The following is a 22,585-nucleotide window of genomic DNA, read 5'->3' as shown; positions in this document are numbered from 1 at the left end:
CTTGGAAGTTTGGACATGAAGCCAAGGCCCAAGGGGCCCTCTGCCACATTGATCAGCTTCTTACATGTATGGCATGTCGAAGCCCTTCCTAACCACATGATTTCAGAGGCTACACGAGACTGGGAATATGCAAGCCATGGCCTGGTACTCTGTTACAGTGAGAATGCATTCATGAGCCATGGACAAACAGAAGGCTCTACTACCAACCCAAGTCCCTTTGATTGCATTTCATTCAAAAAAAAAAAAATTAGGAATGCCTAGGAATTGAAGTTCAGGCTTTATCCACTCAAGACCCTCTAGTTCTCTTCACTGTAATGGTTAGAAATCTCTAAAGACCTTTTGGTCTTTAGGAGCAATCTGTGGAAGGGCTAAAGTTAACACTGAATGGTATCATAATAGTATCACAGTATAAAATGGTATTGGTACAGACACCACTACTGATACCACGCTTCTTTCCCTTTCTGTTGTGGGACAGCAGGGAGGGAAGAAAGGGTTTGGTGGACTCCACCAGCTGCTGAACACCACAGCAAACACTGGCTTCAGGCCCTGGAATGCTGCCTCAGGCTAATGGTCTTGCTCTTGAATTCATATGATGAGACGCCCAGTCACAGTGTCTTAGCTGGCAAGACGTCTTCTCTGCTCATGGCAAGACATTTGTTTTGGAAACTGAAAAGCACAATGTTAATTTAAGCTGTTGCTTGTCTCCACTCAGTAACATATTAATCCAACTGCCTCATTAGTGCAGTTCATCAAGGGCCTGGGAAAAGGGATGGCTTAGAACGGAAGTAGAACCTAGTTGAGCTACACAGAATTTTCGATTGAAATGGTTTCAGCTGCCGAGAAAGAAGAGGGGAGAAATGAATTTCCGGATCCCAATTCTCTGAGGCTAATGAAGTTGGAGAAGATAACTGTATAAAAATGGCATTGGTTCTGTGGAATAGCCAGCACTAGTGACAGCAATTCAGTAAGCTGCACTGTTCAGAACTTAGCAAGCCATGAGCAAGTGAAGGTCCAACCATCTAACTTGCCTTCAAAAAAACCTGGCTACCAGGCTGGGAAGATGGCTCAGTGGGTAAGAACACTCACTGTATGAGTGTGAGGACCTGAGTTTGAATCCCCAGTGCCCACATAAAAAGTCAGGCATAGCTGGGGATTCCTGTAACCCAGGTATTGGGGCCTGGAGTCAGACAGACCCTGCGATCTCCCTAGCCAGCCTGACTGATACAGTGAGTTTCTGGTACTATGAGAGATGCTGTCTCAAGGGCATAGAATAGAGAGTGACAGAGGAAGACATCGGATGACCTCTGGCCTCTGTGTGCACACGTGTGTGCGCACATGTGTGCGTATGTGTGTATGTGCACATGTGTGTGCACACATGTGTATGTGCACATGTATGTGTGCACCCTCCTATGGACACACTCACTGAGGTCCCCTGTATACTAACAGTTCTCTGGTCCTCCTCATATCTGACTTTAATGCCCATCTACGTGAAATAGACTCACTAAACTACCCCACATGGAAAATTCACCCCAGGGAAGCATTTTCTTAAGGTGACAGGCCAGAGCTTAGTTATGCTGTCTTCAAGGAGCAAAGCTAAAATCGGTTTCTCCAGTTAAGGAAGTGATATTCACCAACAAATCGCCTCTTTCCAGCAAGGTCAAATTCTTCCTCTGGGAAGGAGCTGACAGTGCCCTGCTCTGGGACGACTTTTGGTGTGGCCACAGTGGTTGAGGGCATGGTGCTGGTCAGTGGCCTTGTGGTCTCAAATCCATAATCTGAAAAGATATGAAGTCTTTGTAATTGTGTGGTACCAGAAGAGGCACTTGTTGCAATCTAAGGATACTTGTGATTTAACTGTAGATGCACAGACACACACCATACAAACACATACATACATATATTACATATCACACCACATATACAGCCACACTACACACTCATAAAGACACTACACACCACCTAGACAGATAGACACACCACACACACACACACCACAAACAATACCAGACCTATCCCCCACACCAAACACTAATTCACACATAAACACACATACTTATGCACATACATATCATATACCATGCCACAATACATCCATACCGTATGCTCATATAGACACAGCACATACCCTATACACATAGATGCCACACAACACACACACACACACACACACACATATTCAGACATATACACATCACATGCAAATATACAGATGTCACATAAAGTGAGACACACACCATACATACCACATATCACACATATCACACACTGAGATGGCCACACTCGACATACACAGGTATGTGTGTGTGTATATATATATACATGTATATATATATATGCACACACACACACACACATACATATATATATACACACATACACACACACACCCCCTCAAAACACACTCTAGAACAACTGTTATATGCAGTTGCATATTTTAAAATGGAAAGAAAGAGAAAGAACAAAGACACACATGCACCCACAAACATGAAGTTTTAGGAACAGAAAAGGGAGACCTTTAGAACTTTCCAGGCAGTGCTCATGCCCAAAACTAATACTTACTGGAATTTCCTTTTCTTTTTTTCTTTTCAAGCAATAAAAGATCACATTGGGGATAGAGAGACGGCTCAGTGGTTAAGAGCACTTACTTCTCAGGCAGGCGCCCTAGGTTCAGTTCCCAGCACCCATAGCGGGTGGCTCACAACCTTTGGCACCTCCAATTCTAGTCCTGACACCCTCAGGACTAACCTGACTTCCATAGGCACCTACACACACAGTGCATATGAACTCCGACAACACACATGTGTACAGATAAATAATAAGTTATATATATATATATAACTCTTTAAAAATCATACCAGAAAATAAATTTATATTTAAAAAGAAAATCCTTGGGGCTGGAGAGATTATTTAACAGTTTAGAGAACTTGTTGCCCTTGTAGAGGACTCAGTTAGGCACCCACATTAGGTAGCTCACAACTGCCTGTAACTCCAGGTCCAGGAAATCTGACCTCCTCTTTTGGTCACCAGAGGCACTATGCTCATGTGATGAAAAAACATATATCAGACATAACACATACACATAAAATTTAAAAATGAATTAGTCTTAGAAAAAATCTAAGTACAGACTTTTTTGGGGAGGAGACTGCAAATGATGCTCTAAAAAGAACTAACCTTTTAACATTTAAAAAAGAAAACAAAACTGATCCTCCTTACCTGCTCAAAGATAAGAAGAAAAAAAAACTGAGTGTTTTACAAGGTGCTGAGAAATCTTCCTGAGTTTCCCAGCACCTGCTGTTTTTCTTTCAAATCAATCCTCATTTGAAAACTGCAGTGAGTCTAACTTAATTATGGATAAAGAAAACATCAAAGGCAACATTGTTCACAGGATTGCGGCTCAAGACACCAGACGTCTGAGGATGAGAGGAAGCAGACTCTAGGCTTGGGCGACAGAGGTCCACACTTAGTTTCCCAAGTGGACTTCTCACTGGTAGAGGCAATTCCAGAAGGGACAAGACAATCCCAAGGTAACAACCCCTAACAGTAACTAAGAAGTAGCCATTTCTTAAGAGACTGCTGGAGCTGGGCCAGGGGCATTTTGGAATTTTGAACTTGACTATTTGAAAAGATTCCATGATAGGAAACCAACACACCAGTAGCAGCATCTGTATTATTTAATTAGAAAAGGAAAGAAATGAGAAAGGACAAAGTGTTGACTTATAGGTGATTCCACTGGGTTCCTCCCAGGGACCTAGTGGCTGCTTATGTCACCGTTTGCTGCTGCCAGTACTAGTGGTGCATAAAAAAAGACTGCTTGCTACCTGCCTCCCCCTCTCTGTTCCCATGGTCCCAACCAGCCTCTCTTTCTTTATTCCTGTCATTCTTTGTCCCTACTTCCTCTGTCCTCCTGGCTCTGCTTCTGTCTGTCTGCCCCACCCCGCTCCAGTTTCTCAGTCCCCTCACTTACCCCCAAATAATCCTACCTTATAACAGGTCTATTGCATGGCGTGATTTCACAGGGGGACACCTTGGCATGGGCCTGCCTGACTCCCACCCTCCCACCACATTATATTTCCTAACACAAAGCCTGACCAGGAGGCTCCCCATTGATTTAAACCACACGGTTTTGCCAGAGTTAGATGCCGGTGAAGGGGAGGTCTGAGCCGTGGCAGCACCAGCTTGGAAGACAGGACGGGGTAGTTACCACCACCGTCCCAGTCTGAACCGGAGAATGCAATCAAGATGGAACACTTGTAATTAAAATAAGTGATGAGAAAGCTAAAGTGGGCTCGGCTCCATACCGTCATCGTACACAACGTAGTCCTCTTCTGTGGGCAGTGCCGTGTCAGTCTCCAGGCCTGAGAAGTCATCTAGGAGGAGGGAAGAGGGCCAATCACCGTGGCTCTTCCCAGGGCGCTTAGAATGCTACCCTTGAGAATAGCATCCCAGCCACCGTTACCAGAGTCTCCTCACTTTCCCAGAAGACCAACCATCCGAACCCTCAAACGGAAGCTAAGCCTCCTCCCTTGAGAGCAGGGAAAGGCAATCTAAAACCTTTTACTCAGAAGCAAACCCCCCAGGTCTGCCTTCCTAGCACCCTCTGTCACCCTCCCAGTCACGTCCACCCACCTGTCTGAATTGCTCTAGAACTGGAGGGAGGGACTCCTGAGTTACTGTCACAAGCCTCGACACATTTGCTCAGAGTTCGGCCAGGAGAGGGGGGGGGGCCCTGGACGGTGACAAAAATCCCCTTCCCAGGGAGCTCATGATATCTGCCTTTATTCTCTACCTACTTCTACCTAGCCATTAGAATATTCTAGAACTAGAGTGATTTCCTGCCTCTGCTTCCTTCTAGCTTGGCAGACGGTACCACCTGAGTTTCCCTTGCTTCTCTGTGTCAGCCAGGATCATGCCCTGATGTAAAGCTCTTCCAGTCTGGTTGAAATGTGACCATTCCTACAACTGCAGTAATCTGGTAGAGGAGCTTGTGTCTCTAGCCCCTGCGCTCCGGGCCTTGGAGGACCTTAATAATTGCCAGGAAAGGTATTTGTCCATCGCCTGACATTGACTGACTCGGTGGTTACTCCTAGCAATGGGACTATGAGCCAATTCTAAGGGGGACTGTGAGCCCTTCCCTGACATTCCTTTGTGCCCTAAAACTGTCCCCACTTGTAAGTAGATGGAATGCTCAGGGTTTTAGCGAGAGCCCTCCCTGCATCCCTACCACCCAGTTAAAGGACCTATTATCTCAAGTCATCTTTCCCGTTCGTCTTTCCTCCCCAGCGACCTTGTATCACTGACTCGGAGAAATTGGCACTGATTAGATTCCTTGACTTGCATGTGAGCTTTGAAGCTAATGAAGTTTTTATCCAAACAGCACAGAGGAACTCCTCCTCCTGACCCGAAGCCCACCTAGCCACGATACAGAACTCTCTAGACACAACGTGCCTTCTTGAGAAAGGCTGAGGGGATGGCATGAGAAAGGTGGCTACCGGATGCCTTCTGAACTCTGGGTGCTCTCAGTGGATGTTGGGTAAGTGAATAATCTTCACAACACACCCTGGGGATAATAGTGTTTATCACACCCACTCTGGGTCCCACACTTGGGCTCTATAGAATTTATAGTCTAAAGCCACACAGGTGCAGAACATAGAGCTGGAGCATCAGGCTCCTTGGCTCAGAGAACATGTATCTATAATCCAGCAAACAGCCTCTGTGTTTCCGAGCTGAACCAACCAATCCAACTGTCTGTGAACCCTTGCTGTCTGACTCAGCATTTCAAAGGGAAACAAGTATCTAAATTCCTATCTCCAGGAAACCACATGTGTCGATTTGGCATTTTCTAAACTGTTAGGAGTCATGGATCTAATTTACCTAACAATGTTTCAATAGAACCATCCTGCCAGTTCCCTTGGAGCTTCTAGTAAGCATTACATGAGCTTAATGAGGCTAAAGTGAGTTGCTAAGGCAGAAGGCAGGGGTACTCAGCTGTCACCAGCCCATAGCATCCTGGCACGCAGAGCCATCCTCAGCTGTCCAAGATGGCCGTCAACATCCTTGACCATCACCCCTAGGGTGATAACCTATATTTATAGTGATTGCTAATAAGGCCAGTTCCAGATCACCCTTAGGGGCATGATGGTCATCTTTCCAAAAAAATCTCAAGCATGGTTTTTATTATATAATATTATTATCTGTAGGCCAGGGCAACATTATCAGCCTGAAGCCAAGATGGCGCTACTCCTGAGAAAATTCAAGTCTGTTTTTGGATTCGTGGTTCCTGAAGTTTGGGTTTATCTTGCCACTGGTTCCTGACCTACTTTTTTTTTATTTTCCATCTTTGAATTGGGCTTTTAGGAGCACAGTGTGACTTTCTTATTCACATGATCATTTCATTTCCATTATGTCTCCAGGTTTAAAAAGGAACAAAATACGCATTTTTAATATCCCAGGTGAAACAGAGCAGGGAGAAGCAGGGTTTCCTTTGTGGATACCCTTGTTCACTGAAACTCCTTGAGATGCTGACATAGCTGGTACCTTGCAGAAGGTCGCATGTATTTTTTTACCTGCCAACTTAGAGCACCTCTTGTGGTGACCAACACAAGGCCTCTGGCACAAGGGAACATCCCACTAAGTCATTTAGTACATTTCTAAAACCAAATAAAATCACTTATATGCTTTCATAATTACTATAGTCTTCTCTCCAAGTAAATGTATCATCTCTGTGTAACGACTTTGCAGCCACATTTCATCAGAACAAATGACCTCCTGACTACCATACAAGACCATCTGGAATTATGTAAAACTGGTTATCTTATAAGCCAACCTAGATCGCTGTCAAAACTTTGACCTTCACATAAAAGTGGCTTCCAGTCATCAGCATGGGGGTGTGGCCAGGTCTTCCTAACCACAGCCAAGTATTAAAAAAAAAATAGAACATTCAATATCTCCATGGAATTGAGGTCTCAGCTCCAGAGACATTAAAATATTTTTTTTTAAAGTTTGTTCTCTGTAGAAGTTTAGAGAGAAGCAGTTGACTCCAGCCTTGGGAAATCAGGGACAACCCCATATGGTATGGTGGGTCCACTTTGAATACATCCCAATCATTGTCTTTGTATTTTCTGTCAGGAGGGTGAACGTGGCAGACTGGAACTGTTTTTTATAATGATGAATGTGTGTCTCTCCAACATGTAACAACGTCACGTTACAAATTCTTGAATGTTCAGTGGACTCAAAGTCCTTCCAGAGACGTGCAATCATCTAGTCTGGAACCTGGAAAACAAGATTAATGGTTTTACCTTCCCAGTTAGAAAACCCAGAATGCCTGTATCTTAAGATATTTAGATAACTGAAGAAGATAACCTGGTACTCTGAAAAACTGGAGACAGGAAAGAGTCTGTTATCCCAGCTCCGGAGGTTTATTACTGAGAGGAGAAGCTAATTCTAGCTAAAATTAAAAACTAAAAACAAAATCCATTGTCCTTGTGTATATGTGTGTGTGTGTGTGTATACTTGTGTGTGTGCAGATGTATGTACTTATGTGTGTGTGTTCACGTGTATGTGCAAAGAGAGAGGAATAGATGCACTAATACACAAGAAACAAGCATGTAATATAAATCTATGGCTTTGGAAAATACAACATCCATAGCAAATGAGGAATGATCCATAAATAACAGAGTTGAAGGCATGACCAAGTAACCCAAGGTTATTCCTAGAACATTTCTTGGAAGCAATTTTCAAAGGAAAGGAGGAGCTGTGACTTAACCAAAGGGGCCAAGAGCAGTATGTTTGAAAAGACACTTTTAAAGTTGGAACACTGGAACAAAACACCAGGACTTTACAAATGGAATGGACTGTCCCATGCCAGCTGGGATGGGGTGGGGCTAGAGGATGGGAAAAGCGCCTCATTGATGGTCTTCACTCCCACCAGTACAGGTTCCAAGTCATAACTACGGCAGCAATGAACACTCCGGTTCCTGGGCTGAGGGGTGCCACAGCCAGGATGCTGTCTGGGTAGTTTTAGCTGTGTACAGAAGGAGCTACAATGTATGCATATTCAGGACCGAACTCTCCATAGCACAACAAAGAAGGTTGTGTTAAGGGAACAGGAAAATGAAAGGCATGGATGAGACCCAGGAGTTTCTGTGGTTCTGTAGGGGAGACCAGGAACAGACCTTCCTCCTCTGACACTGGGGCCTTACTGGGACCATCTCTTCCCCAAGTGCCATTACATGTTAACTGAGCATTCTACAACCACGACCATGACAAAGTGCTTAGTCAACAAAGAACCAGTATGTTACATAGTTGTTGAGCAGGCTTTTCTAAAGCACTCTGACTGTTTTTAAACCTCGGGCCATCTTTGCAACTATGTTTCTACACAAGAGGCAGTCACTGAGGCTGGCTCGTGGTCATTTAATGATCTGTTAAATTGGACTTGAGTGGACAGAAAGCCACTGGAGCCTACTGTAAGAAACTCAGAAAGGAATAACATATGGGTGTCAGCCAATGGACCAGCCTAGTGACACAGAAGAAAAAAAGTAACTCTGAGACATAAAAGGCAGGAGCAAAATAAAAAGAATAAACACTGGAGGGAGGGGGGCTGAGGACTCTGAGGGGTGGTGTATATGTTTGTGGTCCTGATGATGGGATATGTTTATGAGTCTTCTCATCCCCAAGCTCCTCAGACTGTAGATTAAATACACACAGCTCCTTATATGTCAACCACACCTCCATGAGAGGGTTTTAAATTAAAATATAAAATAACTACAATTGTAATGAAAGTGGGAGAAAAACCATTCAAGATTTAGAGATGGCTGATAGAAAATGCGGAGCTTACTGAAGGAATTTAAGGCTAATGCATAGTCTGTTAAACATGGCCGAGAGATGTGCTGCTCTTGCCAAATATAATTTTGTGCCAGATTCTGTGTTTATTTGTTCTTGTTTCAAAATGCTGCGGAGAGGTACATTAGCCTTTGGGTTGGACCAAGGAGCCAGAAAAGGGGATACAAGTAAAATGAACATTCTGCATTGTGGTTGAAGAGAAAAAAAGAGGCATTGACGGAGATGCTGAGGAAATCTATTGGGTTTCATGCCAAATTAAAGTCTGCAGTAGCAAAGCGTCAATGAATGGCCACACTGAGGGGCCTTGAAGATGCAGACCAAGAGATGCAAGACAGCAGAGATGGAAATCAAACCCTGGGCCTTACAAACCCTTCTGTTTACAACCAATTATTTCAAAGTTATCTGCCGTAGTTACATCTCTACTTCCAGAAACAAGCATCCCAGTGCGTGTAGAAGGAAGAAGTCACTCAAATACTACTAGAAAGTCAAAGATAAATCCAGGACCAGTGAGACAGCTTAGCGGGTAAAGGCACTTGCCACCAAGCTTAGTGACCAGAATTCCATCCCTGGAACCCACAGGGTAGAGAATTGACCCTCACCATTGTCTTCCAACCTCCATATGAATACTCTGGCTTGTGAATACCAAACATCCCTTACCCCAATAAACAAACAAACAAACGTTAAAAAAAGAAAAAATATTCAGAGTTGTACTTACTGAGTGGTCATTATAAGACTTCTCTGGCCAGTGACTCTCTCTCTCCACCTTGGTCTCTACTCCTTTGTTCTCTGCTGTGGACCTTTAAGATGTCAAGTTTTCCCATTAATTTTTCAACTTCCCACGCAAATAATGTCTCAGAAGTGGACCCTCATTCTGAACACAGTGCCAATGTCAGATTCATCAGGGCTCGCCATGTGCAGGGATGTTCTACAAGAGTTCTAGTTTTGCAAATACGTCCCAAGAGGAAGGGTCTTCAGTCTGTGTTAGACGAAAGATACACAGGCTTCACAGCCTATGTGTGAGACTGGTGGGACTCTGTCTCCTGCGTGTCAAAGGTAGAGCTTCATCCATAGCAGTCTGAGAAGAGAGGATGATGATGCGTTGTTCTTCTGTGACCTGGACCATTGTTGTCATCGGTGGGAAGACAGGCAGATGTCAGGAGTGACCGCAGAGCCCGGATCAAGCCCTCGATGAAACGGGAGACGTTGTCTGGTTTTATCCAATGGAAACTCCATACTCACAGGAGAAGCCTCACCACTTGACACTGGCTGTCTCTACAAGGAAAGCTGATCACAGGGAACTTTGCTGCCCATTGCAGTTATGGCTTTCCAAGAGCTCACAGGGAGACTGTTATCTAATGGGCCACCGAGTCAGAAACCCATCTGACCTGTTAAATCGCCTGATCTCAGAACTGACTTCGCAATATTTTTTCCTCTCCCCCTCTCCTTCACTCTCTCCCTCTTCCTCTCTCTTGCTCTCTCTGTCTCATGCACTGATAAACACACAGACATACCAACAATACATAGTAGAGTCCCTTGGAAAACATAACCTGAACCAAGAATACTGTTTCAGTTGTTAGATAAATAAAAGACACCCTGAATTTTTAAACATAACCTGTGTATATAGGTATATCTCACACTATATTTCTCAATGAGTGAATCTGACAGCCTTGATTCAAGATGTCTCTGGCTGATTCATGATGTCTCTGCTTGGCTGCCATTTTGCCCTACACAGGACTCACCCTTTTCTGACGGGCTCTGAGACCCATCTCTGTCTTGCAGTATTTTGGGTAAGTAAGTTGCCTACATTAAAACAAAGCTGGTTACCTTCCTCAGGGTAGCACTCTGGGATCCCATTTGAGCCGATTATAAGGTTGCCGGCTTCATCCTGGTGTTCCAGGGTCCCAGGGGGACAGGTAGGAGAAGGGGTGGTAGGTTCTGGAGTGGTGGTAGTAGTCGTTGTCCTCCGAGTAGCTCGGATTGTAGTTGTGGGACGCCTGGTAGTGGTTGTGCGGCGGGTAGTGGTGGTGGTCCGGCGAGTGGTGGTCCGGCGGGTGGTGGTGGTTGTGGGTGGCAGGGTTGTGGTGGTCGGCACAGTGGTGGTCGTTGTGGTTGGAGACATGGTTGTGGTAGGAGGATGGGTGGTTGTTCTGATCACCTCCAAGCCCACTAAGGGCTTCCCTCCAAGACTCAAGATGGGTTTGTCCTGAGCACTGGCCACAGGTTTGCCGTGTCTCCCCTGCCCAAAGAGGGGGAGACCATCGGGACTCACCATAGGGGCTCCTCCCAGGTCTGAAATAAAACCAAGCAAGAGAGATGTAGCAAGGCACAACAATCCAGAGGTCAGGAAGCACAATGAGAACAAGTCTTCTCAGAGCTTATGTATGCCTATGCTGTAACCAGAGAATGGCAGAGGAGAAACTGGAGATGTATGAGTCTGAGGAGGCAATATCGGCTGCTATGCAGAATAGATGGGCTCAGGTCATCGTCCATCCTCCCCCTTATAGAACCATATAAACTCTTACGTCTGAATGTGCCATTACCAGAGAAAACTAACTTTGTCTGCTAAGGGAAGTGGTTCTACTCCCAGAGCAGACAGCATGTTAGCTTGGATCAGGGACAGCAAACATTTCTCACAAAAGGCTAGAGATCACCTTTTTACACAGATGGAGCTGTTCAACTCAGCCCTTGTAGAGCAAAATATACAATAGATGGTGCATAAACAATACCTAAATAAATACTCCTGTGTTTCAATGATGCCTCTGTGTGTGGACACTGAAATGTGAATTTCATACGAGTTTAGCACACAGGTCACAAGACAGACCTTGTTCTTCTGAAGGGGGGGGAGAATCATTTTTTAAGATGTAAGAACTATTCTGGACTCATAGGCCTTGCAAAACCAGGCTGCACAGGAGTTGGTCTACGGGTTATAGTTTTCTGGCCTGTGCTCTAAATGACTAAGTTCAGGAATGAACTAGATTACACATTTCTAGAAGGGGATTCTAAAGAAATAGGGTGATTAAAACCATGAGGCAAATGCTGTGTTCTGGTCCCTTTGGAGGGACCTTCTTCCCACATGGCTGGCAGGGCCAGGGCCACTGGCGACCATTAGGAAGAAGGGGCCTGGTGAAGACCGAAGCTATTCCACAGCTCATGCGGCTTTGGTTCCTAGGAACCTGTCTCACTCACCCACGATGGTGCGACCATCTCCCCCGAGTCTCACCCGGAGAGGATTGCCACGTGAATCTTGCAGATACCGCCCTTCTGCATTCAACACCAAGCCGCGGTCCAGGTCTACAACCTAAACCAACACAACATGGATGGAAGGATATGTTGGGGACCTTTTCCTTTTTTTTAAAATAAATAAATTTTTGCACATCCCAATTGTTGCTCCCCCATAGAGACCCTACCTCCATCCCTCCCTCTGCTTCTCCTCTGAGAGGGTGGGGCCCCTGGGTGTCCCCACACCCTGGCACATCAAGTCTCTGCAGGGTTAGATCCACCCTCTCCCACTGAGGCCAGACAAGGAAGCCTTTTCAATTCAGAATGATTTATAAAGTAATTCCATTTTTATTTCCATAGATCTCATCTTTAGATAATATGTGACAAAACATTTCAGAGGCTCTCATTTTATTTTTTTTTAAACCTTTTTACTGTAAATAGAAATTTTGACTGGTAATTCTACAGTGAGATTTTTTTTTTTATTCTTACAAAGAATATTTTCAAGCCTTGAATATTGTTTTCTATTCTATGCACTCAACCCACAAAAGCCCCCTAAACATTTATCTTAGCCCCAAGAAGGAATTTAACACATTCTTTGTCTAAACAAAAAGTACCATGGCATACTTTCAATTTTGATCAGACAGTAGTCAGATTCAAAAGATTATCTGATAAAATGATCTATTTGATTTAGAGCTTTTGGTTTTGGTTTTACTCTTTCTTTTACAAATGATTTGAAAACAACTGACAGAAAATACATATTATAGAATCTCTTATGCCCTGTGTGGAAGCATCACTTGTCAATAAAAAACGGACTGGCCAATGAGCTGAGGCAGGAAATAGAGGGCGGGACATCCAGCACAGAGAGAGACAGAGAGAGAGAGAGAGAGAGAGAGAGAGAGAGAGAGAGAGAGAGAGAGAGAGAGACGGGATTCTGGGAAGGAGTCAAGAAAGAGGCATTTGCTCCAGGCTCTGAGGAAGTTGGCTGCATGAAGCCAAGGACATGTAACTAAACATATGGAAGACACAGACTAGAATAAATGGGTTATATAAGTTACAAGCTAGTCAGAGAATGAGCCAAAATATTTATTCATAAATAATTAAGTCTCAGAGTTGTTATTCTAGGAACAAAGAGGCCATGTAGAAAAGCTAGTGACAGCAGCATACAATATCTAATTATACACTAAGCTAAAAATAAAAATTAAATACAGAGAGGAACATAAAAAAAACCCACTGTGGTGGATCCTTGCATTTATCTTATATATTCCTGTCAGTCAAGAGTTTCCAAGCTCACTAAGTTTTCCAAGCCCATGCCTCACTGATTGGCTTCAAGGAACAAGTTAGTTACCTGGGAGAACAAAAGACTTTCTAGACATTTTTTTCCTAGACTTTCTAGTCATTGTATTCAAGTGCCCTGTCCACAGGTAGTTAAAACTAAAGATGAAGAAAAGAGAAAGTTTCTATTGTGGAGTGGCCATCCCACTTGCTGCCTCAGTTTACTAAGTAGAAACATGTGCCTTCTCCTCTTTCTTAAGTTATTACATTCTTAGATGGGCAGGATGGGTACACCCATGAATCTAGAGCCAGAGAGGCTGTAAACAGGAGGATCTTGCATTTGAGGACAGCTGGGATACTCTAAGAATTTATCGATAAGATGGGGGAGGGGAGGAGAGGGTAAAGGAAATGTGAGGGGAGAGGAGAGGAGAGAAGGGAAGGGAGGAGAGAGCAGGGGAGGGGAGGGGAGAGAAGAGAAGGGGAGGGGAGAGCAGGGGATGGTAAGGAGAGGAAGGGAAGGGAAGGGAGAGGAGAAGATAAAAGGGGAGAGGAGAAGGGGAGAAGGAAGAGGAGAGAGCAGAGGAGAGGAGAAGAGGGGAAGGGAGACCGGAAGGGAGGGGAGAGGAGGGGAGGGGAAAGGAGAGGAGGGGAGGGCAGAGGAAGGGAGGGGAGTGGCAGACTGCTTGATTTTTGGCACACAGTATCCATGGTTTTTTTTTTTTCTTCCCACCAGGAACACCAAGAGAGTGTAACAAAGTTTACCCTACCCACTTTGTTCCTTGAGGACCATTGATAATTCTCTGTCCGTTTGGTTTCCCAATACTACCAGGAGGTATGTTCTCTTCTACATTCGATCTTCCATTATAACCTACACAGCAAAGAAAAGCGAAGGAAAAAACTAAGTTCCTGGTAAATGAAACCTTCCTGGACTGTTGACTTCATCACACTGTAAGTGCAAACACTTCACTTCCAACAAATACAAAACAGAATTTTGACCAATAGCATCTATGTGTTAGATAATAATCTTACAATGTGACTTCTACATGACAGTAATGTCTATAGGACAGTCAAGTGACAGTCTGACAGTGCTGAGGGGCAGAGAATGTGCCCTATAAGTGTCTTAGGGCATGAAGTTAAGACCTTCGTGGGTCTAGTTTCATTTTCACATAGACATTGGAAGAACAGGAAGGCATTGGAATGATGAAGAGGAACTCTGATGTGGTTTAAAATCTATCAAACAGGACAGCTGTTTCCAGCTGACTGCCATCCCAGGTCTCTGTGGCTGAGTAGCCATATGGTGTTTTCCCAGCACGCTGGGCTCCACAGTACAGCTTGAGACAGGTTTACTGAGTTGTTCCTTATGGGCTCTTCTAGGGTACAGTGGGCTTTGTTCTCGACTGGGAGTTTCTGTGGTCCAGCCTCACTTCAGGAGGAAGTATTGGTGCTTCTGACAACACTGATGGTCAGACTTATATCACTGCTTCCCTTAGAGAGCCAGCATGTGCTGGATTCTACAACATGCATGGGACTGGTGAGCATGACATCTGTTAATGTAGTCATCGCTTACAAAAGTCTAAGTGGAAAAACTATCCCAACATGAGACAATGTAGCAAGCAAATTAACAAATGCTGCCAGGCGATTCAGGCCATAGTCTGAGTACTCAAGGGGCTAAAGCAAGAGAACTGTCTTAAGTTTGAGGGCAACTTGAGCTAAATATAGCCTGGAATACAGAGTGAGATGCTGTCTTGAATGAATGAATCAATCAATCAATCAATTAATCAATCAGTCAATCAATCAATCAATCAACACCAGATCCTAATACATTTGTTGAATATCTTCTAAGAAACCCCAGTTACATGCAAGATAAGTGCAAGGTGCACACACACATATACACACATGTACATATGCACATACATCCACATGTTATTACTGTTGATTCCTTAAATATGTGAATAACGAATACATACATATACATACTACATATGGAACAAGCAGAAGACAAATATATATATATTTGTATATATATATGAATATATATATATATATATATATTCATAGGCACACATATACACATATGGAGTATATATTCATATATACATGCACACATACATATATTCACATACATACATATGCTATTACTATTAGTTCCTTAAGTATTTTCTGCCAAGTGGAAAATTGAAGATATGGGACTATGACCCATCTTTACAGATGAAGGGACAGTTTGGAGGGTGATGGGAGAGTGGGTTTCATGTTAGGAACTCAACCTTAGCTCAGACATCTCCCATTGATGTGACTTGAAGCCAGCAGCTCTGGTCTCTGAAGGTCAAACTCATCTGAAAAGCAGGGGCCACAATACAAGTCATCCCCCACCCCCACATACAACTGAACAAGGAAGTCGGGATAACCGTGCCTGGTTATGGTGGGTGCTTAGTAACATGGAATAAACTAAAAACAAGCAAGTAAAAAAAGCATTTTCAGAAATTGTGACAAACATTAAGCACTTTGGGGGGGGTGGTGGTTACAGACAGGGTTTCTCTATGTGGCCTTGGCTGTCCTGGAACTCACTCTGTAGACCAGGCTGGCCTCGAACTCCGAAATCCTTCTGCCTCCACCTCCCAAGTGCTAGTATTAAAAGCGTACGCCACCACTGCCTGGAACTAAGCACTTTTTAAAAAGAAATATAAAAAGTTGGGTTGCCGAGGGCGAGACCCAGTTAGTTACCTTGTGTAAGCACGGGTCTCGGTGGAGGCTGGCGTGCGATTGGCGTCCGGAACCTGCGCTGCATTCGTTGCCGCAAGGAGAGCATTGGGGTCGTGGAGGAGTAGCTGGAAGGGGCCCGGGTGGTATACCTTGGCCAGGAGTGTGCGCTTGCGATGGGACTTGCAGTGGCCGGGTTTCGAGGCTGGTACCGGGTAGGTGGGTGTGAGGCTATTGGGGGGCTGCCTGGTGCTCGCCTTCCAGGGATAGTGTTCTCTTCCTGCACACGGAGCCCGATGGCAGCGTTGTCTTTGTCAGGGTTCCTGTCTGCATATTTGTCCCGGGGAGAGGAGGAAGGCCACTTTTTAACTGAGGTAGACAGAGAGTCTTCCTTGCCTTTTAAAATCCCTTCATTTTCCTCTTCCTCCTCCTCCTCAGCAAAGACTGATTGCTGAGATTCAGGTGGCAGTGGATGCTTGGAAGGCGAGATCTTCTTCACTGGTGTAGTCTGGACCCCAGCCCTGGCAGGAACCTGGGCCCGTGGGTGGGTGCTGCCGGGCCGGACAGGTCTCTCAGAGCCTCCTGCATGACTGGGTTGAGGTCTGTTGTCCCTGTTACCCGACTGGGAGCCCATCTGCTGAGGTTTGAGAATGGATGGAGTGGTATCCTTGGCGCGAGCGGGAGCCCGGGAGTCCCGGCCTTCCATCTCAGTGCTGTTGTCCTCGAGGCTGCTCTGGGAGCCCTCATTCTGATTCTGGGGAGCCGAGGGGAACACTCCACGGGAGTTTGCTGCATGAGCAACGGACAGTTTGGGTTGGGAAAGCGACCGATCCTTACTCTGAGAACTGGAGAGCTCTGAGCTGCGACCGGGTGCCATTCTTCGGGGAACAGTGGACCCAGGGGAGGGCTGCGATCTTGATGCTGGAGGTCGAGCAGGGGACAGCTGACGGCTGGCAGATGCTGGGGGTGTTTGAGGAGCACCCTCATTGGTGCTCTGTTGCAATCCCTGAGCCTTGGAGAACAGAGGTGATTTGCCCCCAGGATGTACATCTGCTCCAGCTTTGGGGTTTTCTGGGATAGGCTCCTTCCGGTACAAGCTGGCCCCTCTCTGGGGGTCTCTTCTCAGAGTGTCTGAGCCCTCAGAGATTGGGTGCCTGGCAGAGGAAGGCGTACGATCGTTGATCACAGTGGCTGGAAGTGGCTCTTCGTCTTCACCATCTCCGTAGACATCAGAGCCAGGACTAGTGTGGGATACTGGCAGCGAAGGAGCCCTGGTGAGAACTTTCGAGGCTGAGGTAGACTGGGGAGATCTAGAGGGCTGAATCCTTGGTCCACGGAGTCTGGGGAATCTGTTTGGATTTCTGCTGTGGGCAGTCAAGGGTCTATTCCGTATCAAACTAAAGTGTCCCAAGGTAGGCCGGGTCTGTTGGATCTGAGCTGTGGCCTCGGCTCGCCTTCTGGTGTCTTCTGCAGCTCTGTCTCTTTCCGCCCCACCATCCAAAGTGTCCGCTTCCTCGGAGCCTTCTGTCAGGGTAGAGGGAGGAGAGGACCTGGCAGTTTGGGAAGGCGTATAAGAACTAGAGGCCTGAGCATCCTGGCGGTCCTTCCAGCCCCTAGAAAGTGGGGACCCAGAGGACCCTCCATGCAGTGGAAAATGTCTTGAGCGTTGGGCTGTCGTGCTGGAATCTTCCTCACTGGTGGAAGAATGGGACTGCGTCGATGACGCAGATGACGAGGCTGCCTTTGCACCTGGGTGCACCCGGCTTTTATCTCTGAGCATGTTAGAAGCCACATGGCGGCCAGGGACAGAAGTTGGCCTGGACCTGGCTGGATTCTTGGGAGGTAAATGGGAAGAGGCAGCTGTTTTAGGGTCAGGGGATCCTGCTCGATCATTCTCATTTTGGTCCACAGAATCATTGTCTATAGAGCTGAGTTGGTGGTAGGCAGAAGACGCTGAAGGTTCAACACTTTGACGAGGATGGGGGTCCAGTGAGGGGCCACGCCTGTCTATCCCTTCCTTACGGGGCAGCACTGACAGGCCAGCCCTGGCTGGACTCCTTCCTGGAGCCAGAACCCCATGACCAGATCTACTCGGTACCCTCAAGCGTTGCTTCTGACTTAGGGTCTCCAACCGTGATGAACGAGGATCTTCAAGGGAATCCAGTTCCTCCTCACCAGTGACTTCTGTGGACTGGGGATCCAGCTCTCCCATTTTAGAGTGAATCTGGGTTTTCCCGGGTACCACACCATCAGTCTGAATTCTGTTCTTTAAGTCCGAGAGAGCATCCTTGACATTTTTGACTGGGGTTGTGTGTTCTGAGGAAGCTGCAACTTTGGGACGAGAGGAAGAAGGCTGCTGCAGTTTCTCAGGTTTTCTGCTGTCTCTCCCATTTGGCTGGGCACTGGCCTCAGTAGAACTGGCTGAAACATCAAAGGCAGAACATTAAAGGATGGACGTCAGGGGAAATTAAGAGCAACCACCATCCCATGTAGATATGTTCCAAATTGCTCATTATAATTGATCACTTTTAACTCCTTAGAACATTAAATATCCATATTCCCAATTACAACATTCTTTTATAAAAGTTATATTTTACTATAAATAGTATAGAATATATGTGTGGATTGAATCAGGAGATGCCACAATTTGTCACTTGAAGCAATTCTGGAACGAGTCTTCGATAGAGTCAGCCTTCTGTATCCACAGCTACAGGTTCAGTCAATCTTGCCTGTCCATACCAACCATGTATATACTCATTTTCCCCTAAATAACATAGTGCTTAAACATTTGCCTTTCCACTGCACTGATGTGTAAGTAAGCAAGGGGTGAGTTAAAGTATTTGGGGAAATGTGTATGTGGGGTCTATGCCAACAGGTCTACTTCATAAAAAGAGGATCTGCAGAGTTGGCATCCTTGGTGGTATTGGAACCAACACCAAAATAGTAAGGAATGACTGAGTCACTGGCTTTGTAAGTGCAAAATCCTAAGTGGGCCTTTCTTAAACTAATTGTTGGTACTTTGCTAAGGTAGGATGGCTGTTCTTAATGTCGAGTGACACACAATCAACGTTAGTGGATGATATGGAATGTTCAGGTGTGTCAGCACCAAGCTTTAAACTCTGAAGCACCACATAGAATCCCCGTTTCCTGCGAACATACTTTCGCTTGCTTCCTCTCTCTGGCTTCTCAAATGAAAAGAAAAGTTTCTTTCAAAATGGATACATCGTATCCCCCAAATAAGGCTTGAAAAATAGAGCCTCAAGTCGGCAAAATAGTATCTTAAACATATCCTGTGATTCGCTCTGTTGTGGGAGCAGAACTGATTGAGGAAAGGGACATTGTATTAGAAGGGAATTTATATAGCAACAGAAGGACCTAGAGGGGACAAGCATCTTTTCCAGTGTCTTCCAACATGAAACTGTGGGCCTTCACAGCAGACAATGGGGCGAGAGCTGTGCATATCTAGAATAAATGTGGAAGCAAAAAAAGAAGCATGGTCCACACACAGTCCCCCCCATCTCTGGATCGTCATCAGTTTGTTGCCTTTAGCACTGATCAGACAAACCAGACAGTTGAAAGTATCCAGAATAACAGAGGACAAAGTGACCACGTTTCAATGATGGCAGCAGGAGCTAACAATTAAAATGTCAAATTAGCCTTATGAAAGTGTTTATAAATTTTCTTCCTAAGCCCCAAATTAAATACTAATGCCAAAGTAATCAGATAATTAACATGCCAATAATACTGTATATCGTTATTAATACCAATCAGGAGTAATATTTTAATCTTTGGAAAGATTGACTCCAAAGGGGTCTACAGAATGTTTTGAAAATAATTGCGCAAACCCAGCCCTGAAAAAAAAATCATCAACTGAGCATTTCTAACCCGAGAAGCATGATTCAAAGTAACACAAAACACATAGCAGGAATGGGGGCGGCGTGGGGGAAAGCATGAAGGGGCGGGGTGAGAGGGAAATCACAAAGGGGCGGGGCGGGAAGAGGGAAAGCGTGAATGCACACTGCTTACTTGTTGGTATAGCGACAATGAAGGCTTTGGAGTGTGGCCCCGGGCCTCTCCTGTTTGTGGCCCGGATTTTGAACAGATAGCGTTCCCCAGGCTGCAGACCGTCCACGAGGGCAGAAGTAGTGTGTCCAGAGAAGGTGAGGGACTTTGCTCCGAACGGTTTGAGAGCCGGGGCATATGAAAGAATGTATTCTGAAATGATTTGGCAAATGGTTGGAAGGAAGACAATGACAACAGTTCCGTATGCAGCAGACATGGATGGGTCGTGCACACAGGATAAGACACACACTGCTCAAGCTGACACCCCAGCGATGCACACCTGGCCAACAGCTGCAGCAAAAGAACGGGGCGCAAGGCGAGCTCGCACTCATTAGAGCCCCTGGAAGTTAAGTTCCCGGCAGACAATTGATATTTAAAACAAAGGGAGCACACGGGGTGGGCGTTTATCTTTATAAAATTGACCAAATATGTTTATACTAGTTTTTGTTTGTTTTTACACCTATTTAAAAAATGTTTATTCTGACCTTAATATACCCTAATGTAAGAAACCCAGGAGCTCCAAAAGTGCTGACTCCCAGGAACTGGTTCTGAATAAACCGCTCACATCAAGTTTCACTTACCACGTGGAACGACTTTTAGTACATTAACTCAGAAAAAATGCCTTGCTTTGCATATAACTTCACTCTTGTAAGAATTATAAAAGTTCTTATTCGCCCTACACTGAGACGAATATTTCATAGTATTTAAAACTGTGAGGAAAACTCGCTGATAGATCTGTGCAGTTCCTAATGCTTCCATCCTTTCTGGCCTTGTCTATAATCACATAATGTCCTTGACATTTGAGAGCCACAGACCAGCAGAGTATAAGGAGCTGTTTCTTTTATTACATGTACATTTTTATATTTATTTATATTTTAAGCTTATTCTTTATTTTGTTTTTTTAATAAAAATATAAGTATATCATTTCCTCCTTTCCTTCTCCCCCTTCCTACCTCTCCCAGGTTGTATCTATATATTTAGAAATATATTTATATATACTAATTTATATATACTAATAATATAATAATAGTATATATAATATAATATTAATATACTAATAAATACTAATACTATACTAATAAATACTAATACTATACTAATAAATATTGATACTAATAAATAAAGATTCCATCTCTCCTACCATGGGGGTTCACTTGTGGGCAAAGCCAGGTAAAACCCAACATGAAAATGTCTGTATTCCTGAAACTTTTCAAAGTCTTTTAACATTGAGATTAAAAGATTTCAGTATTTATTTAGTAGCCCCGACAGACTACTTTCAGCCTGTATAATCTCCTATTTTTTTTTTTAATTTCAGAAATCTCTTTTTTTTCTATTTTTTTAATCCTTTCCTCGACTCAAATAAATCAATACAGGCTGAAGTTTAGGGAACGAATCCATGTTCTGAAAATCATGACGTAAGGATTTAGCCCCATTAAAAGCATTTATGGTCTCATTAAGGATCTTTATGGTCCTGGCAGATCCCTGCCGACTTCTCTTTTCAGGATCTCACAGGCACAATAGAAAGCTACAGAATTAGCAAAGGGTTTAAAAGTTATGATAGCACATGGTGGGGATTCGTCCCATATATAGTTGCCAAATCCGGACACTACTGTCGATGCCAAGAAAGGCTTGCCTAAAGGAGCCTGATACTGCTGTCTCCTGAGAAATCCTGCCAGAGATGCTCACAGCCAGCCACCGGACTGAGCACAGGGTCCCCAGTGGAGGAGTTAGAGAAAGGACTGAAGGAGCTGAAGGGGTTCACAACCTCATAGGAAGAAAAACAATATCAAAAAACAATATCAAACACACACACACACACACACACACACACACACACACACACCGAGCTCCCAGAGACTAAGCCACTAACCAAGGAGTACACATGTCTCCAGCTGCATATGTAGCAGAGGATGGCCTTGTCAGGCATCAATGGGAGGAGAGGTCCTTGGTCCTATGAAGGTTGGATAGATGTCCCAGTGTAGGGGAATTGAGGGTAGGGAGGCGGGAGTGGGTGGGTGGGTGGAGGAACACCCTCATAGAAGCAGGGGATGGGATGGAATAGGGGGTTTCTGGGGAGGGGGAAACCAGGAAAGGGGATACCATTTGAAATGTAAATAAAGAAAATATCATATATATGGTAACCCCAGTGTGGCTGACCATCATGCCTTCAGGAAAATGACAAGAATAATTGGCAGGTGACTGCCTAGCTCTCGGTAATGTCCACCTTCGTGCCCCCTGGTGAAGACCTTGTTAGCCTCTCTTTCACCTCACTATGAAGGTCATTAGTCTGCTTTTCAGTCAAAGTCACAAAAGGCCACTCAGAGGGTAAGGGTGAGACACCTACCTTTCACTTTCCCCTCAGACTCTGGCAATGCATCCCAGGATACAGTGACAACCGTGGGCTTGCCGCTGACTGGCCAGACTCTCAGGTTCTCGGGTGCTGTGGTGGGAGCTACAAGGTGACAGGGCATCAAGCATTTTACAGGGCTCTCATGAC

The 22,585-nt window shown here is 44.9% G+C and overlaps 1 protein-coding gene across 2 annotated transcripts in view; it reads right to left on the bottom strand.

Moving 5' to 3' along the window:
• The window catches only part of Fndc1 (fibronectin type III domain containing 1), an 83,210-nt gene that overhangs the window by 14,491 nt on the left and 46,134 nt on the right, over window positions 1-22,585 (bottom strand). For both annotated transcript variants that reach the window (XM_052169752.1, XM_052169753.1), the window contains 8 exons: window positions 22,433-22,540; window positions 20,053-20,241; window positions 16,051-18,447; window positions 14,097-14,197; window positions 12,025-12,136; window positions 10,663-11,127; window positions 4,299-4,367; window positions 1,632-1,775 (listed from right to left, as the gene is read on the bottom strand). In XM_052169752.1, the coding sequence (XP_052025712.1) occupies window positions 1,632-1,775; window positions 4,299-4,367; window positions 10,663-11,127; window positions 12,025-12,136; window positions 14,097-14,197; window positions 16,051-18,447; window positions 20,053-20,241; window positions 22,433-22,540 (3,585 nt within the window). The remainder of the gene's footprint in view (window positions 1-1,631; window positions 1,776-4,298; window positions 4,368-10,662; window positions 11,128-12,024; window positions 12,137-14,096; window positions 14,198-16,050; window positions 18,448-20,052; window positions 20,242-22,432; window positions 22,541-22,585) is intronic.

Source organism: Apodemus sylvaticus, chromosome 23 (genome assembly GCF_947179515.1).
Source record: "Apodemus sylvaticus chromosome 23, mApoSyl1.1, whole genome shotgun sequence".
NCBI classification, from domain to species: Eukaryota; Metazoa; Chordata; class Mammalia; order Rodentia; family Muridae; genus Apodemus; species Apodemus sylvaticus.
This window is presented reverse-complemented; position numbering and strand designations above follow the sequence as displayed.